The 15267-nt window shown below is 48.1% G+C and overlaps 6 protein-coding genes and 1 non-coding gene across 8 annotated transcripts; 4 read left to right on the forward strand and 3 right to left on the reverse strand.

Moving 5' to 3' along the window:
- Positions 1 to 519: 519 nt before the first annotated feature.
- On the forward strand, positions 520 to 2155 carry SPPG_05648 (uncharacterized protein). Its single transcript, XM_016753857.1, has 6 exons — positions 520 to 688; positions 755 to 793; positions 861 to 924; positions 986 to 1088; positions 1150 to 1595; positions 1661 to 2155. Exons 1-6 carry the CDS (start codon positions 563 to 565, stop codon positions 2044 to 2046), a joined length of 1164 nt encoding a protein of 387 aa, XP_016607446.1. The 5' UTR covers positions 520 to 562; the 3' UTR covers positions 2047 to 2155.
- An 800-nt stretch (positions 2156 to 2955) lies between these two features.
- On the forward strand, positions 2956 to 4094 carry SPPG_05649 (uncharacterized protein). The gene is made up of 3 exons (XM_016753858.1): positions 2956 to 3382; positions 3443 to 3776; positions 3840 to 4094. The coding sequence occupies exons 1-2, from the start codon at positions 3018 to 3020 to the stop codon at positions 3756 to 3758; spliced, it is 681 nt and encodes a 226-aa protein (XP_016607447.1). The 5' UTR covers positions 2956 to 3017; the 3' UTR covers positions 3759 to 3776; positions 3840 to 4094.
- Positions 4095 to 4281: 187 nt separating this feature from the next.
- Positions 4282 to 6659, forward strand: SPPG_05650 (uncharacterized protein). Its single transcript, XM_016753859.1, has one exon. It carries the CDS (start codon positions 4334 to 4336, stop codon positions 6449 to 6451), a length of 2118 nt encoding a protein of 705 aa, XP_016607448.1. The 5' UTR covers positions 4282 to 4333; the 3' UTR covers positions 6452 to 6659.
- Positions 6660 to 6786: 127 nt separating this feature from the next.
- On the reverse strand, positions 6787 to 9270 carry SPPG_05651 (uncharacterized protein). Its single transcript, XM_016753860.1, has 3 exons — positions 8893 to 9270; positions 8562 to 8824; positions 6787 to 8495 (listed from the first exon to the last, which is right to left on the reverse strand). Exons 1-3 carry the CDS (start codon positions 8903 to 8905, stop codon positions 6825 to 6827), a joined length of 1947 nt encoding a protein of 648 aa, XP_016607449.1. The 5' UTR covers positions 8906 to 9270; the 3' UTR covers positions 6787 to 6824.
- Positions 9271 to 9972: 702 nt separating this feature from the next.
- SPPG_10120 lies at positions 9973 to 10045 on the forward strand. The gene has a single exon. It is a non-coding gene; the product is annotated as a tRNA-Ala (tRNA).
- A 32-nt stretch (positions 10046 to 10077) lies between these two features.
- On the reverse strand, positions 10078 to 11150 carry SPPG_05652 (uncharacterized protein). The gene is made up of 5 exons (XM_016753861.1): positions 10944 to 11150; positions 10753 to 10886; positions 10550 to 10690; positions 10330 to 10486; positions 10078 to 10264 (listed from the first exon to the last, which is right to left on the reverse strand). Exons 1-5 carry the CDS (start codon positions 11026 to 11028, stop codon positions 10158 to 10160), a joined length of 624 nt encoding a protein of 207 aa, XP_016607450.1. The 5' UTR covers positions 11029 to 11150; the 3' UTR covers positions 10078 to 10157.
- An 87-nt stretch (positions 11151 to 11237) lies between these two features.
- SPPG_05653 lies at positions 11238 to 15149 on the reverse strand. Of its 2 annotated transcripts, none has more exons than XM_016753862.1 (4): positions 14575 to 15149; positions 14299 to 14492; positions 14117 to 14227; positions 11238 to 14058 (listed from the first exon to the last, which is right to left on the reverse strand). In XM_016753862.1, the coding sequence occupies exons 2-4, from the start codon at positions 14376 to 14378 to the stop codon at positions 11301 to 11303; spliced, it is 2949 nt and encodes a 982-aa protein (XP_016607451.1). In that variant the 5' UTR covers positions 14379 to 14492; positions 14575 to 15149; the 3' UTR covers positions 11238 to 11300. The 2 variants fall into 2 exon arrangements, with proteins under 2 accessions (XP_016607451.1, XP_016607452.1); XM_016753863.1 differs by having other exon boundaries at positions 14299 to 14496.
- Positions 15150 to 15267: the final 118 nt, after the last annotated feature.

Below are 15267 nucleotides of genomic sequence, written 5' to 3' on the forward strand. Positions count from 1 at the left end.
GCCCAGCCACATATTACGTTTCATATCACGTGACATGCGATATTCGATATTCCAAAAATAAATACCCCGCAAAGTTTTAGGGCAGTCAACAATCCAGTTACGAAAACGAGATTCAGGAATACATGGCATCAACGCAATTGGGGTGTGCTCTGAACTGATACAATTTCACCCAATTTCTATGAATGTAGCATTCTTTCTTGACATGATCGTTGAAGCCGAATATGTCATATTGATCAGACAACATTGTCCTGCCATCCGTTTGTTGCGTCAAAATTCCATAGCATTAGCTCATGTACGTTATCAAAGTAATGCAATCTTTTGCATGACGGTTGTAACTTCGGAACCAGTTGACCCGGAATATCGGCATCCACCCATTCGGAACGTTTGGTTTCAGTTGGAACCATGGTAAACACCTGTTTTAACATCAAAAGCGCGGCGTTTCTAATGCCGGGGAGCGACGGTGAGACAAACATTTCGATCGGCTGAAATTTCGATTTCAAATCCTTCATGACGATGAATGCTTTAAAAGGTCGTCGATTCTCGTTGCCCTTCCCTCCTACCCATGCATCGTATCTTCCATTCACAAAAGTTCAAAATGTCACTTTTATTCTCTCCCATCCAAGTCGGCGATATGCAGCTGAAGCACCGTGTCGTCATGGGGCCGATGACGAGGTCCAGATCGCCTGGAGTATGTATTTCCGTTTAGATCTTCTTACTTTTCGTTGACAATCTCCTAACATGAAACTCTTTAAAGGAAGTTGCCAATGACTTGAATGCAGAGTACTACGCACAGGTTGGTTTGTCTGCAAAGCAAGCAAAATTGAATATATGCGTTCTCATACATGGGAATGACACTCCAGCGGGCCACTGACGGCGGGCTCATCATTAGCGAAGGAACCAGCTGCTCTGTTACGGCAAAAGGATGTATGTTCTGATTCAAGACTTTTGCTTGTGAACGCTGGTCACGTGCTTATGCCCTTTGCAGATGAACATGTCCCTGCTTGTCTTACGGAAGAACAAGCCAAGGGATGGAAGAAATCCACGGATGCCGTTCATGCAAAGGGTGGATACATTTACGCGCAACTCTGGTAGGTTCCTGCAAGTCCCATACGATGGTATCGATCAACGACAACTCATTCTGTACATTAGGCACGTTGGGAGGGCATCCACAGCGAAACTGCAACCAGACAACAAACCTCCTGTCTCAGCGTCTGATCTCCCCACAAAGGGAAAGGACAAGCCCCGCTCATTGACGGTTGAGGAAATCAAGTTCATTGTCTCTGAATATAAGCTCAGCACTCGCCGTGCCCGTGAGGCCAACTTTGACGGTATTGAGATTCACGCTGCCCATGGCTACTTGATCGATCAGTTCCTCCAAACTTCATCCAACAAGCGTACCGATCAATACGGCGGATCCATTGAAAATCGGGCGCGGTTCCTTTTTGAAGTCCTTGAAGCTTGCTTGTCTGAGCTCCCTGCATCAAAGGTTGCTATCCGGTTGTCACCCTACATGAATGGACAGGACGTGAGCGACGAGAACCCGAAGGCGCTTTTTACATACGTTATCTCCCGATTGGCCAAATACAAGTTGTCATGTAAGAGCACTGGAGCATCTCTGTTGTTGTAAAAGAAGCAAGCCTAATCATTACCATATCTATAGACGTCCAACTTACAGAACCCGTGTGGGGAGCATGGAAACCTGGTCCTCCCCACTCCCAATCCAAACTCAACGAATTCGCTGGTCTCCTTCAATCCCCCACCAAGCTCATCCTTACCGGCGGTTACACACTTGAGACCGCTGAACAGGCCCTTCAAGAAGGTCGAGGGGATTTGATCGGTTTCGCCCGTCCCTTCATTACCAATCCCGATTTCGTGGACCGATTGCGCAATGCTTATGAATTGACTCCTTACCAGGATTTTAAAAAGTACTATGGTGGCGGTGCGGAGCAGTACACCGATTGGGAGGACTATGTGACTTTGGAGGCCAAGAGGAAGAAGGAAAAGAGTGGGCAGGAGCAGGCTGGTGCTGGTGCATCGCATCTATAGGCGATCGTAGAGCTACTTAGAGAAATCTGATGATATGTTTCCAATGATATTTTTTATATATTTGAAACCTGCACACAGCATAATATTTTACGAAGTAGTTCAATCCACAGTCAACCACGATGCTTTGGTTAGAATCCACATGGGCTAAATCTAGTAGGCTCGCTCATACCAAACACAATTCCAATCGCGGATTACTAGCTTCTGTTGTTTGGACTTGGGTTGGGGGTCCTGCTCAATAATAACTTGAGAAGGAATGAAAAACCTGCCAAAAGATGTATTGAATCGGGGCTGCATGGCCAACCAAATGCAGTACAAGTTAGATTTCATGGCATTTAAGAACACTCTATCCATCCACGTGAAGGTAGTGCATTACTCAATTAGGCGTCCAAAGAAGCGACATCGAGGAGATCCGTGGAGGTCATCGAAAAAGTGATGCAGCTTATCAATCGATTGATGAACAGAGGGACTGATCGCAATTATCATTGTTAGCCGCGATCATTCGAGGAAAGCTGTGGAGCACGAAAAATCCGGCGTGTCATAACTCTTACCCACGTATAGTCTTCATCTAATGCCTAATGCATTGTTTCTGCATCACATGCGGGATTGGATTCTGTTTAATCGGACTATGGTGAAGCAAACCATCTAAAGAAACGGGAGATTTATTCACGAAATCCACATAAATTCTAATCCTGCTTGTTTGCAAAAGGGATCGTGAGGGAGCCGAACAGATGGCCAAAATAAGTGATAGAACGCCAAAACGGGTCTCGATGCTGTTAATGACAGCAACGCATGTCATGACATGGCAAACGTCACAAGTGGACCCCAATGACTGGAAGCTTCACTGAAGACATCGTACAAAGAAGAGTAGCTTCGCGAAGGTAATTGTGTTTCTTCCAATCCTGATGAATTTCTCATTGTACAGAACGGTACAATCCTTTCTAACACACCCAGAGCATTATTGTCCCCTATACATGAACGGTCAGACCAACGAAGCAGAAAAAAAGCCGCAAGACATGAAAGCAACTTCACCTGTACCGACTCAATTGGTTCGCATTCGACCGTATTCCACCGCCGTTCGAGTTCCTAGAAAGAATCTTGAGCGTAGCGGTTACTTTCGAGCGCATGCGGATTTTGCTCAACAAGCCGACGGAGAGCAGCCCCCCATTAAAGACATTGAAGTTAAACCGCCGGATTCACTAAGAGTCCTTGATTGCCTTGCGTACCTCTCCGGCCACAAACTTCCAGCTTATTGCTTTGAAGGAAGTAACTGGATGAGCATGCTGAGGAATGCTGACTATCTGCAAATTGATGAGCTTTTGACCATGTGTTATCAGAGGTATGACTGGAGACTGCGAGCTCCAAGCAGCTTACATTGAATTAAAACAACAGATTACAGCTTCTGGAACGAATGGAAGACAACAATCAAAAACCCTAGTTTCAAACACACTACGATTCCTATTATCCATATTGAGAAAATTCTGGATATCAAAACTAATCCGTCCTCTATCGAGAAGGCAGAGGTAATGCTCGAATGGGCCAACGCGCCCAACTTTCGTGACCAGGAGCCTATATACAAGCTTGTTCGAAATCACTGTACCGATGCGACATGGACTCGAATGGGTGTGCGCACTCTTGCTCAACGCTTCAAGGATACGCTTACTCAAATTGTACCAGCGGATACATGGTTGCAAATGGTGCTGAAGAGAGAATAATACTTAGGAGTATAGGAAGTCCGTGTTCTCCCTCATACCATCGAAACTACCGCAAGCTAACATCTTGAATCCTCTACTCAGGATCAATTGTGTTCGCGAAACATATTGCTTGTTGGATGAGAGATTGGGATGAGAGGATATGGTGACATGAGCCCGATTAACTGGTTATGGAGCACTTGAGCGATGGAAATGGAAATGGAGACATATGCTTTTTGCAGGAACGATATAACATTGCGGCTGATTACATGATGGAGTTGTAAAGCAAATAGCATCTTCCAATAGCAAGATTGAATGTAATGTAAACAAAAGATAATCTCATGCTAGCCGCTGACCCCCACGGCCTTTCAAGGATTGTTTATGCCCATTTACTGCGGGTCGCAACAAACGCCAGCGACGGATTGAGGCGTGGCCGCGTGGGGGCGTGACGTGAGCACTGCCGCCAGCGATCATTGCTATAGCAACAGTCCATCTGTATCGCGGATTGCTCAGCCACGAGGAAAGGAAGTGAATGGTTATTTATTCAAGGGTAGGTAGTCCACCTCCTCCTTCACGGGCTGTCCTGCGATAACTTCAAAATGGATAGCAAGACGTCAGTTATCCCTGTTGCGTGCGTTGTGTACAGAAGCTCGGGTTCAGGGACAGTAGTTGTCTTGTGGTTGCCTGGACCCTTCACCATCGCCGATGTGAGGTCCTCCCTGAAACGAAGTGCTGGGGTCAATAGTATGAAGGGAATGGATTTGTACCGAGTCGCTCAACCCTCTGTACCCATTACGGCTACCAAGGTACTGGATGGGGTATTTAAAGACGACGCATTCCGACGAGAAGGTGCCATTATACGCTTGGCCGACGATTACGCAACATTATCGAGTGTCTTTCAGGGCAGCGTAGCTAACCAAGACGCCCAGGATGCCGATCTTTTGGTGAATATGATTGCGGTTGTACTTGATGAGCCTCGTCCTGAAAATGACGCCGACGAATATGCGTCTGCCGCACCACCACCTGCATACGACGATCCTTCGCATGTGTCCTCGTTCGAGACATCGTCCTCTACCGCATACGCCCCAATTTCCTCGTCATCGCATCTATCGACTTCAATTCCACAACAGTTTCCCATAGCTGGGGCTGCTCATTTGTCATCGCAACCCGGCCAATATGTGCATGCACATGCATCTTACCAAGGATTATCAGAAGGTTCTACCAGCGTGCAATCCGTTGAGACTCCCCACAGAGCATCCTACGCACCTTCTCCATCGCCGGTGCCTTTGCGTATCCAGTCAGCCCAAGGAGCATCATACGCGCCTTCTCCATCGCCGATCCCTTTGCACGTGCAGCACATGCAGTCAAGCCAGAGATTTTCGCAGCTCTCCTCAATAGCTTCACCGACTCCATCAAACGTAGCCTCCAATCGCTCTTCGTACGTTCCTTCGTCCAACTATGAACTACGGGACGAGGTAACGGTCGTTGAGCCTGAGCGGGTATTACCGGTTGTGGTACAGCCAAATATTCCACCAAAAGACACGTCTGCTGCATATGCAATCAAAGAAGTCTCGCCCACCAAATCAAACAAGAAGAAAATTACGTTGATAGCAGTTATTCTGTTGCTTGTGGTGGCGATAGCCCTACTAGTACCGGGACTCCTGGGCAAGTTCAGCAAGTCCTCATCGGAATCGAACGATACCGCTCCGAAAAGTGGGCTATTTAGCTTTGGAGCTGTAGAAGCAGTGGGCATCGCGGATGGGATCGCTAATGAAGATTCAGCATTCCTTATGCTGAGTCAGGATGATAAGTGGCTGTTCTATCCCTCAAATAACGGACAGGTCATCAGAGCCGACTCCGGAACCGGCAGTGTAGTCTATACATACTCGAGCGCCAACTGCACGAAGCCAGGAGAATTCAACATGTATACGCCACCGGACTATTCAACCTTCCTCTACACGTGCCATGGAGCAGCGAATCGGACGCAAGTCCTTCAGTTCAACATTTTAACCGGTGCTTTACTTCGTACGTACAATGCAAACGCAGAAACTGTCTCGGCTCCAACTTTTGCATCCAGTGGATTCCTGTATGCAACAATGTCACGTATGGGTACCTTGGTTAATGGATCGCCAGGCTCCATTACCGACATCGTCAAATGGTCTCCGAACAGTCCTGACGTCCGGATCATCTCTCCGCCAGCCAACTTGAGCGTTCTCGCGGACCAAGTATATTTTCCCCTCAGCGATCCTCGGTACGGTTACATTGGAGTAGACTATGCCGGCGGTGTACCAGGCGTCCTACGTCTAGATACGCAAACGGATACGTTCTCTTGGGATTACGTGTATACCAGTCCAGAACCACACATGGGGATCAAGGGACTTGCCGTGACGCCCAATGGACGCTACTTGTATTCAACAGTGGGAACTAGCTCAGTTGTACAGTGGGATATTACTACCAAGCAGATCAGACACTTCTTCAATACGAACCACGGACGGATTACCGGGATGGGCACTTCACCCGACTCGAGTACCTTGATCACTTTTGGTACCGATTTTATATTCAGAGCTTGGAGCGTGGAAGATGGGAAGCTTCTTGACAAATATGTTGTAGGAACAGGCGTGCTTGATTATAGCCTGACGTCTGACGGCCGGACCTTGTACATGGTTACAGCCGATAAGAAGATTTCACGGGTGCATTTGAAAGTCAAAGGGCAATGATCTGGATTTGTTGTTTCGGTTTTGGAGGTGGAGATAGATATATGTATATATTTATCGGTCCGTTTGTGCAGCTGGTCTGTAGGAAACTAGATGAGGGTCTGGCGAGATTGACGGACATTGTTGGCAGTTTTCATATTGTGCAATTTTTATCCTTAAATAGAAACCATGTTAGAGTTCTTTAAATATTTTGAAAGCAACTCATCACACACTGTGTACACTATTTGAAAGAGTGGATATGGGTGTTCGGCTCCATTAAAGCATGAGGTAGAATTGAGAAATAGGCGAAACCGTGAATGCGGAACTCCCCAGCGATAATCAGAAAAAAATGGTATTATTAAAAAAAAAAAAAAGGAATTTACACATGGGACGAGTGTCAACTCAGACCCAAGCCCTTTCGCAGCCAACCCCACCGACTCTCGCCACCAACATCCCATGTCTTTGCTCGTCCAGCAGGTAAGCCCGTTTTGAAGGCTCCCCGCCAAGTCTTTTCACCAGGTCCACTCCAATCTTCGCCAAGTACAACAAGCATTTGTCGGACAACGTCCATGAAGGACAATGCTGAGGTGCTTGACCCAGATCGACGACGTTCATCGGCGGGTGATGGAACAGTCGACCAGCTCTTGCTTTTCCACTTTCGGCTACTAGTCGAGCCAGAGGGATCGGCGCCTAGAACGGTCGTTACGGTATTCTTTAGAGCGTTGACCCACTCTCTCCTTTCGCAGTCTGTTATGCCAATATGGCCGTTCAAAGCGTTCCGCTGGAAAATGGTCAGAACCCGTCCCAACGCAACGGCAGGAACGACGGGAGAAACTCCGTATATCTTGGTCAGGTAGGGTATGTGACGTGGACGAAGTGTGGCACCACGGTCAATAAACTCGAGTATCACTCCCCAAGGTCCCTGATTCGAATACCTCTCTACAAGATCAGTTTGTCGGAAATCATCCGATTCAGGCCATCCGTCCCACCGCAGATGTGACTCATTTGCACTAGCGTTTCTAAACATTCGCTTCCATCTCTGTCCCAGTTCCGATACCCAGACCAACAAGTCATCAAAGCACTTTACTGAAAAGGCATGACCTGCACCATATCGTCCTACAACCCAACGCCAAACTGGGACAGGATTGGATTGCTCAAAGCATCGTGTGGCGTACGGCAGTGCGTATACGTTGGCAGGATGAAACAGAATCGTCTTCATTAGTGAGTCAGGAACATCAAAGGTTGACACTATGTGTTCAACGGTTTCGGGATAGAAGCCGTGCGACGATGGACCAAAGTAATCTCGCAGCACTTGATGCGCACATGAAAGAAGGAGAGGTTTAGGGACGTAGTTCTTAAGGGCCATGAGAATGCACGGTGTGGGACAATCCCGCAGTTGGGAGAGAACTACTTGTCGTGAGAGTGAGAAACCGCGCTTGATATACTCTGGTAGCAGTTCTGGGGCTTTGTCGCGGTTCTTTGACGATGAGAGTAGTTGACGCATAAAGGTGTCGTTGATTGCACGAGGATCCATTCCATTTTGATGTATAAGGACATCGAGAATGGATATATCGGCTTGGAGAAGTTGGTAGAGACGAATTGTTGCAGTTGGCGTCACTGTTTCTAATGGCACAAAATAAAAGCTCGAAATGAGCTCTCGAACTTGACCCAGATGTTGCTCAAGGTCGTTCGTAAGAGACTCAAATGCCATGATGTCGTCCGTAGACTGAAAGTCTGTACTCCATCCATAAGTCATGTAAGCCTCTTCAAGAATAAAACTCTCCAAGTACGGAAGCTTTGAATCGTTCTTGTGATGACGAACGAGCTGTTGAGCAAAAAATCGAGGGACACGCGCACCGCCTCGAATCATTAACTTTACAAGCTGCGGATCTTGGCGCAGCAGGCGGTGATGATGTGTGTACGCTTGGTAGAGGGCGAGAGGCACGCCATACTTTCCATAGAGGCATGCACACCGAACATGGCGATCACTAAGGAGTCCGTGGGTTGCTCGGCTTGCTGCCGAGAAAGGGGCAAGGTCGGGAAGGTAAGATACAATTCGAGCCCAGATCTTGTTGAAATGAAAGAATTAGATCCAGCATACAAAAGACGCGATGAAGGCAGGTTCCTTATGTACCTCTGTCGGCAGATCCTTCAACTCTCGTCCAGGTTTTTTCCTGGGCGGCGTCTTGAATTTTTGCTTTATATCGGCATTGATAATCATGTCTCTACTACTGGCAAACACCATCTGCACATTGGTGTGGTTGTGTTTATGATGAGCATGTTTGCGAATTCCGCGTCCTTGTGTCCCAACTGATTGATCTCCACATCCGGATGATCCCTTGACCTTGCGTGATGCTGATGGGGAGGAAGACGAAGAGAAGGAGAATGGCTTAAAAGCTGTGTGAAACCAAAAAGAATCTTGTGAGGAAGTGAATGTCGCGAAATTCACATGGGCGAAAACTCACCGATAGAAGGCATGACAGCAAATGAGGTGAATTTGGGGTGTGACAGATGCTGTCTGATTTTTATGTAACTTGCAAGCAGTGGAAGAACGGATTTCCCATACAGGGAACGCAGCAGGGTTTTCGGGTGCGCGATAGACGCTCGGAAGTGACGTTTGCTTTTTTGATCCGTCCTTTTAGTTGCGTCCTTGTTCTTAAATGGAATTCCCAAGACGCAAACCTAAACTGCTCCGCACGCTTAAAATCTTAAATTGTATTTCGTATTAACACGGCCTCCGCCCCCAGAACCCCTCCGTTATTTGGTTATTTGGGCGCTCTTGCTTCCTTGGCTTCCCTCGCTTTGCTTTGCTGCTCCTCCTTGACCCTTCCCTCCGTCCCCCTGCCGTTTGGACACACTGTACGCTCTGTCCAAAAACTATTTCAGGGAGGGCGTCATGCGCATTTACATTCAGAAGGGCATGTGACTCAAAGGAGGCTGTGTGATCTGAGGGCGCAGTCATGGGATGAATAAGCTTTTAAAGCAACAACCATCCCTCATTAATTTCAACTTGTCCTTAACGGGGGCAGTTGCACAGAAGTTTAAGAGTTGGAACCTCCGAATGCTTGTTGCTTACGGCTGTGTTGCATCCCATCCATGTGCTGAGAGGTTCAGTTTGCTTTCGAAACTGCTGTTTGGGCCTTTGGGACCGTTCCAAATGTCACCCATCCCTCCTTTGACTGTGCAACACTCGGGAGGGAAAAACATTTGTGTGCCCTGCCAAGTTTTTTAGGGCGCCTTGCCGTCAAGGAGCTGTTCGACACGGAGGACAAGTCACTTGTTATTCTTTATTTGTAAATGACTTGGCAGGAATTGACTGCGGCGGGCCAACACACAAGGGAAAACGGCTGCATGCCAACGTGCCAAAAACAACCATTTGCATGTGTTGTCGTAGGTGATGGATGCCAAAATCAGTTATTTTTGTTGACGAAGCGGCAGGCATCAAAGGAAAAGTTGTATCCACACACACGCGGTCAAGGTCGGGGACCGCGCCCTAAAGTGTGTTGAAAATGGATTTCAGGCTTCTTTGCCTCTCGTCTTCAACAGGGGAATTAGCTCAAATGGTAGAGCGCTCGCTTAGCATGCGAGAGGCACGGGGATCGATACCCCGATTCTCCACATGACTTGAGTGAATTAAAGTAATTTTTTTTTCTTATTCGATATTGTTCGACTATACCGCTGTTTTTGGATTGGACATTGTATAGCCCATCTCATATGAATACCACGGTGTTCATGATGCAAATCCAGCTCCAAAAAACACTAGCAACCGCTTTGCCCCAGCTCGTCCAATAACCTCTACAAGCTCCTCCTCCCTTGCATTCACCAATCGCTCTACCGCTACATATAAAAACACCGAGTTGGATCAACACGTCCCAACACGTAATCAAACATGGTCCACGTACTTTCAAACCTCTTTAACAGCTCTCCAGCCTTAACATCTCCTACCCCGGGACACGTCTTGACTGTCTGCAACAACGTCTGAGCATACGTGGGATCCTTTGTTTTATTTTTGATACTCGTTAGAGAAGACGGTTTTGGCGGGCGATGTTCTTGATGTGCCTGAGATCCATTACATCAACATCAATGCATTTAACGAGAAACATTTGCAGTCTTACTACGTACGAGTCGAGCCAAAAACCTCGCTCCCTCAACAGCACTGCCAACCGGTAACACATTGATACCGCACTCAACAGCAACCTTCCATTGTATCTGTGTCCATACTGGTGTTGAAGGCTTGTTGATAATCAACACGGATCGACTGTGCTAGCACGTATCCATAAGATACCAATTCAAATATCACATAGCCCAAACTGCTCACAACCAACCTTTTTCAACCGACAACAAACATCTTTGATAACTGTATCCCAATCTTCATCAAAAGATCCGATCCAACACCCCGCAAACCCTTGCGATATGATAAAATCCACTGGAAGCGTCTCACACATGGTTCGTACGTATACTATCACAAGGAGTGGGTAATCGATCACTGCTCTATTTCAAAGTAAATGAGACTCACGGTTCTTTGGTAATTGTTCAAGCCCTTTGGCAAAGTCGCTGCCTGTTAGGCTTGGCGAAATGAGAATGTAGGGAACATGCGCCATGTGGTGGTTTCTGAGAGCTGCAAGGCTAGATATCAAATAAACTCAAGACTGTGGAAAGGCCGACTCTGACTGTGGTTTTATTGGGGACATGCAGTGGGCAGTGGACATTTCAACGACTTTTTCGTAACAGTTTTTGTTTGTGTCAGCATGTCCGACATTCTGGATCTTGAATCAACTGCACAGCCACATGCACAAGGTTGCGGATATGTACGGAACGGAACCCAAGCAGCATAATCATTTTCAATCCGTCATTATACACAACACAGTAACTTTTATTCACCCTTCTCCCCTTCCTCCCTCTTTCTCCCCTCTCTCTCCCCCCTCTGACCCACCCCAGTCCATCCCTCAAGTTCATTCATGAAATGTCTAAAACTGGGCAGTGTTACTCGATCATCCAACCCAGGAGGGCCACCGACCTGAGGAGACGCTGCCCGCGGCGGATTCTGAGATGCTGTCATAGACGGCGGAACAGACGACGCTCGCTCTTGAGCGCGTTCTCTAGACCTCGACCGTTCGCGCTCCACGTCGTGATGATGGCTGGAGGAAGCAGAAGGGGTTGACGGTCGGTACGGGTCTCTTGGCACATGGGGTGAGTATCCAATTGGCAGCATGGGCGAAAAGGAATGCGGTTGGGGTTGTGGTTGATGGGGGTGGTGTTGATGTTGGGCAAAAATTTGACCGGCAGTTGGCTGGTTAGCATACCGCGCCGGAACAACGTATCCGACCTGTCGATCATACAACGACGATGACGGACGTCGTTGATCGTCTCGTGTTGATTCTGACGGGCGACTACTCGGCGGTGGCTGCTGTTGTGACTGTTGCTGCTGCTGCTGAGACGGTGCTATGGACACTGGGACATAATGGACTTGGCCACTTCCAGCACCGGTCGCAACAGGCACGGATGCAGAGGTTACGTAGGTTGTATAACCAGGGATAACAGGACCATACCGCGTCACATATCCTCGAGGAGGCATGCCTTGCAACGGTCCAGGACCTTCTTGTCCAGTAGGAGTTGATGCCCGATGAGGTTGCCCAGAAGGTTGCCCAAATCCACCAAGACTCGCTCTTCGTTGTGCAATATAACTGTTCAAATAAGGCGTGGGGGTGCTTGGCGCACTGCCAGGATAGTTATTCCCAGGGCCGGTCGTCAGGCGACCAGGAAAATTACCAGAAGCTTGGGGTGAAGCCGAAGTGGTCACCGTACCAGGAGTGCTTCTCGTCCCATTTGCTGTTGAAGCAACCGGCACAGAATTCGATGGCGGCGTACCCATTGTAGTGAATCCCAAGTGCTGTCCTTGCATGTGTGTCAGCAACGTCAGAGGGCCTATTGTGTTTGACATGACTCCCCCAAATTGCTGAGTCGGGTGCATGTAAGCTGATGGGTGCGAATGCTGCGATGGCCGGCTGCTGTAAGCATGATCAGAGGTTGTCGGGCTGATGCCAGCTCCCGACGCACCCGACGTCGTGCTACCGCCGGTCCGTCCAGTGCTTTCGAGCTTTTCAAGTCCTTGTTTGCTTGGCCGACGACTTCTGCTGGTACCGGATGCTTGCCTTGTGTGACTCTCTGCTTCGGATGGTCTCAAATGTGTCGCGCCCTGCTGTAAAAGTTCAACGGATCGGCTTAACAAACTGTGAAGACCCGGTTTTCCAGCACCAGGCGGTTGTCCTAGTTCCGTAGCGTCCAACGCTACCGACGATAAACGTGCACCTTCAGTCTCCACCGTTGGAATACCAACCTCTTCCATGCCTGAGAGTCCCAACGATATCAACGACATGGCAGCGTCCTGTCGGCTCACATTTTCCTCCACACCGCCGAGAGCTGCCACTCCGCTTCCTTGCCGCCTTCGCTGCACAAGAGTGTCTTCTCCCAGCAATCCATTTGCATCGTCAGATTTTCCTTTCCCTTTCTCCTTTCCCACCAACCGCGGCATCGCAGCAGTTCCCCCAGCAGCTGTCTTCTCCTTTTCTTTTTGTATTCGACTTTTCCTTGTTTGTGCTCCTTTCCGTCCAGCGGCTCTCTTCTTCTGCTTGTCTTTAACCGCATCATACTCCTCCTCGAAAATGGCCAGCTCCCTCAACCTTGACGCGGGTGGTTGTAAACGGGGAATCTTAAACGGAAATTCGGACGGCATGTCCTCAAGAGAGGATACAATCTCTCGTACAGACAAGACAAATTCGGGATCATCTCCACGCGGTTTTTCAGTATCGTTTGGACTCGACTGCGTTGCTTCTCGGTCACGGAGTTGAGATATTACATCATCAAAAGATTCAATAGCCGAAACAGTATCTGAAGTCTCCTTCTCATCCACATCCATCGCATCCTGATCGAATTCGCTATCATCAGTACTTCTTGGTCGTTTTGGAGCCTTTGCAACCCGCTCTTCGACCGCCTCATCATACCAAACTTTCAGCTGCTTCATTCTCGTTGCAATTTTTTGCTGGAGCCACAACGTCCGGGCTATAACTATATGCGACTCTTGATCCAATGCGTTAGATGCACCAATTACGCTATGTCGCCAGAAATCCATTAGAAACCGGTCATAGTCTGAATCGAGAAACATCCGTCGTGCAGAGTCGACGCCACACGCAGATGCCTGTCCAAGGTACACTTGTCTAGATTCGTTCAGGGCCATTTGCAGAGATCGATGGATTTCTCGTAACACATTTCCGTTCATATATCCCTGTTCTCTGATTCCCACGGGTATCCGCATTCCGGTGAGATCAGAGTGATAAACGAGATCTCTGTAGAAGGGGACCGGGTTGTCTTCAGGATAGGGAGGATATATTTCGTCAGTCTTGAGGATACCTTCGCTTGTTTGGAGACCAGCTCTGTAAGCGACGATGGCGTGTATTGGTGCTTTCAGGGGTTCACCCGGAGCCGCACGGAGAATATTTGGTAAGAGACGATTCGGATTGTTTGATGAAGCAACTGAGACCAGTAGACCAATGCCTTCTGGAATCAACGTCTGAAGAAATGCTTGCTTTGTAATGTCTTGGCACGTTGGTTGCAAGGGTCGGGATGGATCATTGCTGTGCAAGTCACATTGATTATTGTTGAAGTCTGGCACGATAATAGTAGCTTCCTTACCTCCTATACCATCCAACACATTCCAGATCCGATTCGTGAAACTTTGCAACTGCTTGTTTAATTGATACTGGATCTTCTACAACTTTTCCTTGGAGCAGTTCTAGCACTTGTCTAAGTGATAAAATGTCAGCACCATCGTCCAGTACTTTTTGTATTAAAAATTCGCAGCAATGCGAACGCACCGTTCGGCAGCAAAGAAACTGGAAACGTGGCAGACAACTTTCCACTGATGGCCCTTCCCTCTAGGTCTTGGTACCTTCATTGGTATCCAACTTCCACCCAAGAATCCAGTGACATCATATCGTGTATCGCTATAGGCTTGATTCAACAGAGCTGTATATACCGACTTGTCCAAAACGACAACGAGTTGCGCGTCCTGGCTGCAGCACATCAGTTATCAGGACAGGTACAGATCGATGGCCAATTTAAGGCTAAAATGACGTTGTTCATCTACGTACCCTGCAGCAGGCTGCTCAAGAAGAGAAACGGGGACTCGCCGAGAGGCTTCTGATATGCCACTCAGTGGGACCCATTCTGGTGGCCAATCAGCTGGTCGTGTTATGGGAGGCACAGGATCCAAAGGAAGGGGAAGTCTGTTGAGAGCGAGCGGTTGCGACATGGTGTTTAACACACAATAGTAATGCGTTGTGGAGTCGCTATATCTGTCGTACGCAAGGCATTGCCAGCAAAGATCTCGTTTGTTGGTGGTGCAAAGAGAAATTCCAAGCCCGACGCATCTTGTCCCTCTGTTGCCATGCAACGACCACGCGGGTTTGGCACAGCCATGTTCACCACGAAAAGTTCACCACGCGCTCAACCTTCACTTGAAACCCTTTTTTGACAGCTGAGAGTCAAAAGCAATGTTTGTAAAGGCGGGTCACCGCTGATGCTAAACGGCAAAAGACAAGCTAGATCCGTTTAAGGACGTTCATAAACTCAATGATCGATGAGGTGATTCATCCGCAATCCGCAGGAGAATACCCGACCCGACGGGCTAAAGACACTCGATATCTATGGGGATACGCAAAAGGTTGAAAATCCAAATCGATGGCAAGTGTGTGCGTTTGAGGAAATCCAACGTTCGTAGGCCAAACAATCGTCGTAAAGAAGAAGAGCAAATAATCATCATGTGATCGGTAGAATGGAAATAG

The sequence above is a fragment of the Spizellomyces punctatus genome, assembly GCF_000182565.1.
Source record: "Spizellomyces punctatus DAOM BR117 chromosome Unknown supercont1.9, whole genome shotgun sequence".
Lineage (NCBI taxonomy): Eukaryota > Fungi > Chytridiomycota > Chytridiomycetes > Spizellomycetales > Spizellomycetaceae > Spizellomyces > Spizellomyces punctatus.

Coding starts and splice junctions, on each gene's coding strand:
- SPPG_05649 (XM_016753858.1), top strand. CDS start 3,018: ATGAACGGTCAGACCAACGAAGCAGAAAAAAAGCCGCAAGACATGAAA. Junction 3,383..3,442: donor TTGACCATGTGTTATCAGAG/GTATGACTGGAG, acceptor AACAGATTACAG/CTTCTGGAACGAATGGAAGA.
- SPPG_05652 (XM_016753861.1), bottom strand. CDS start 11,028: ATGGCGCATGTTCCCTACATTCTCATTTCGCCAAGCCTAACAGGCAGC. Junction 10,887..10,943: donor TGAACAATTACCAAAGAACC/GTGAGTCTCATT, acceptor TCCTTGTGATAG/TATACGTACGAACCATGTGT. Junction 10,487..10,549: donor CGAGGTTTTTGGCTCGACTC/GTACGTAGTAAG, acceptor AATGGATCTCAG/GCACATCAAGAACATCGCCC.
- SPPG_05651 (XM_016753860.1), bottom strand. Junction 8,496..8,561: donor TGAAGGATCTGCCGACAGAG/GTACATAAGGAA, acceptor CATTTCAACAAG/ATCTGGGCTCGAATTGTATC.
- SPPG_05653 (XM_016753863.1), bottom strand. CDS start 14,735: ATGTCGCAACCGCTCGCTCTCAACAGACTTCCCCTTCCTTTGGATCCT. Junction 14,497..14,574: donor CTTGAGCAGCCTGCTGCAGG/GTACGTAGATGA, acceptor GATGTGCTGCAG/CCAGGACGCGCAACTCGTTG. Junction 14,059..14,116: donor TGTGTTGGATGGTATAGGAG/GTAAGGAAGCTA, acceptor TGACTTGCACAG/CAATGATCCATCCCGACCCT.
- SPPG_05648 (XM_016753857.1), top strand. CDS start 563: ATGCATCGTATCTTCCATTCACAAAAGTTCAAAATGTCACTTTTATTC. Junction 794..860: donor ATGCAGAGTACTACGCACAG/GTTGGTTTGTCT, acceptor ATGACACTCCAG/CGGGCCACTGACGGCGGGCT. Junction 925..985: donor CTCTGTTACGGCAAAAGGAT/GTATGTTCTGAT, acceptor TGCCCTTTGCAG/ATGAACATGTCCCTGCTTGT.
- SPPG_05650 (XM_016753859.1), top strand. CDS start 4,334: ATGGATAGCAAGACGTCAGTTATCCCTGTTGCGTGCGTTGTGTACAGA.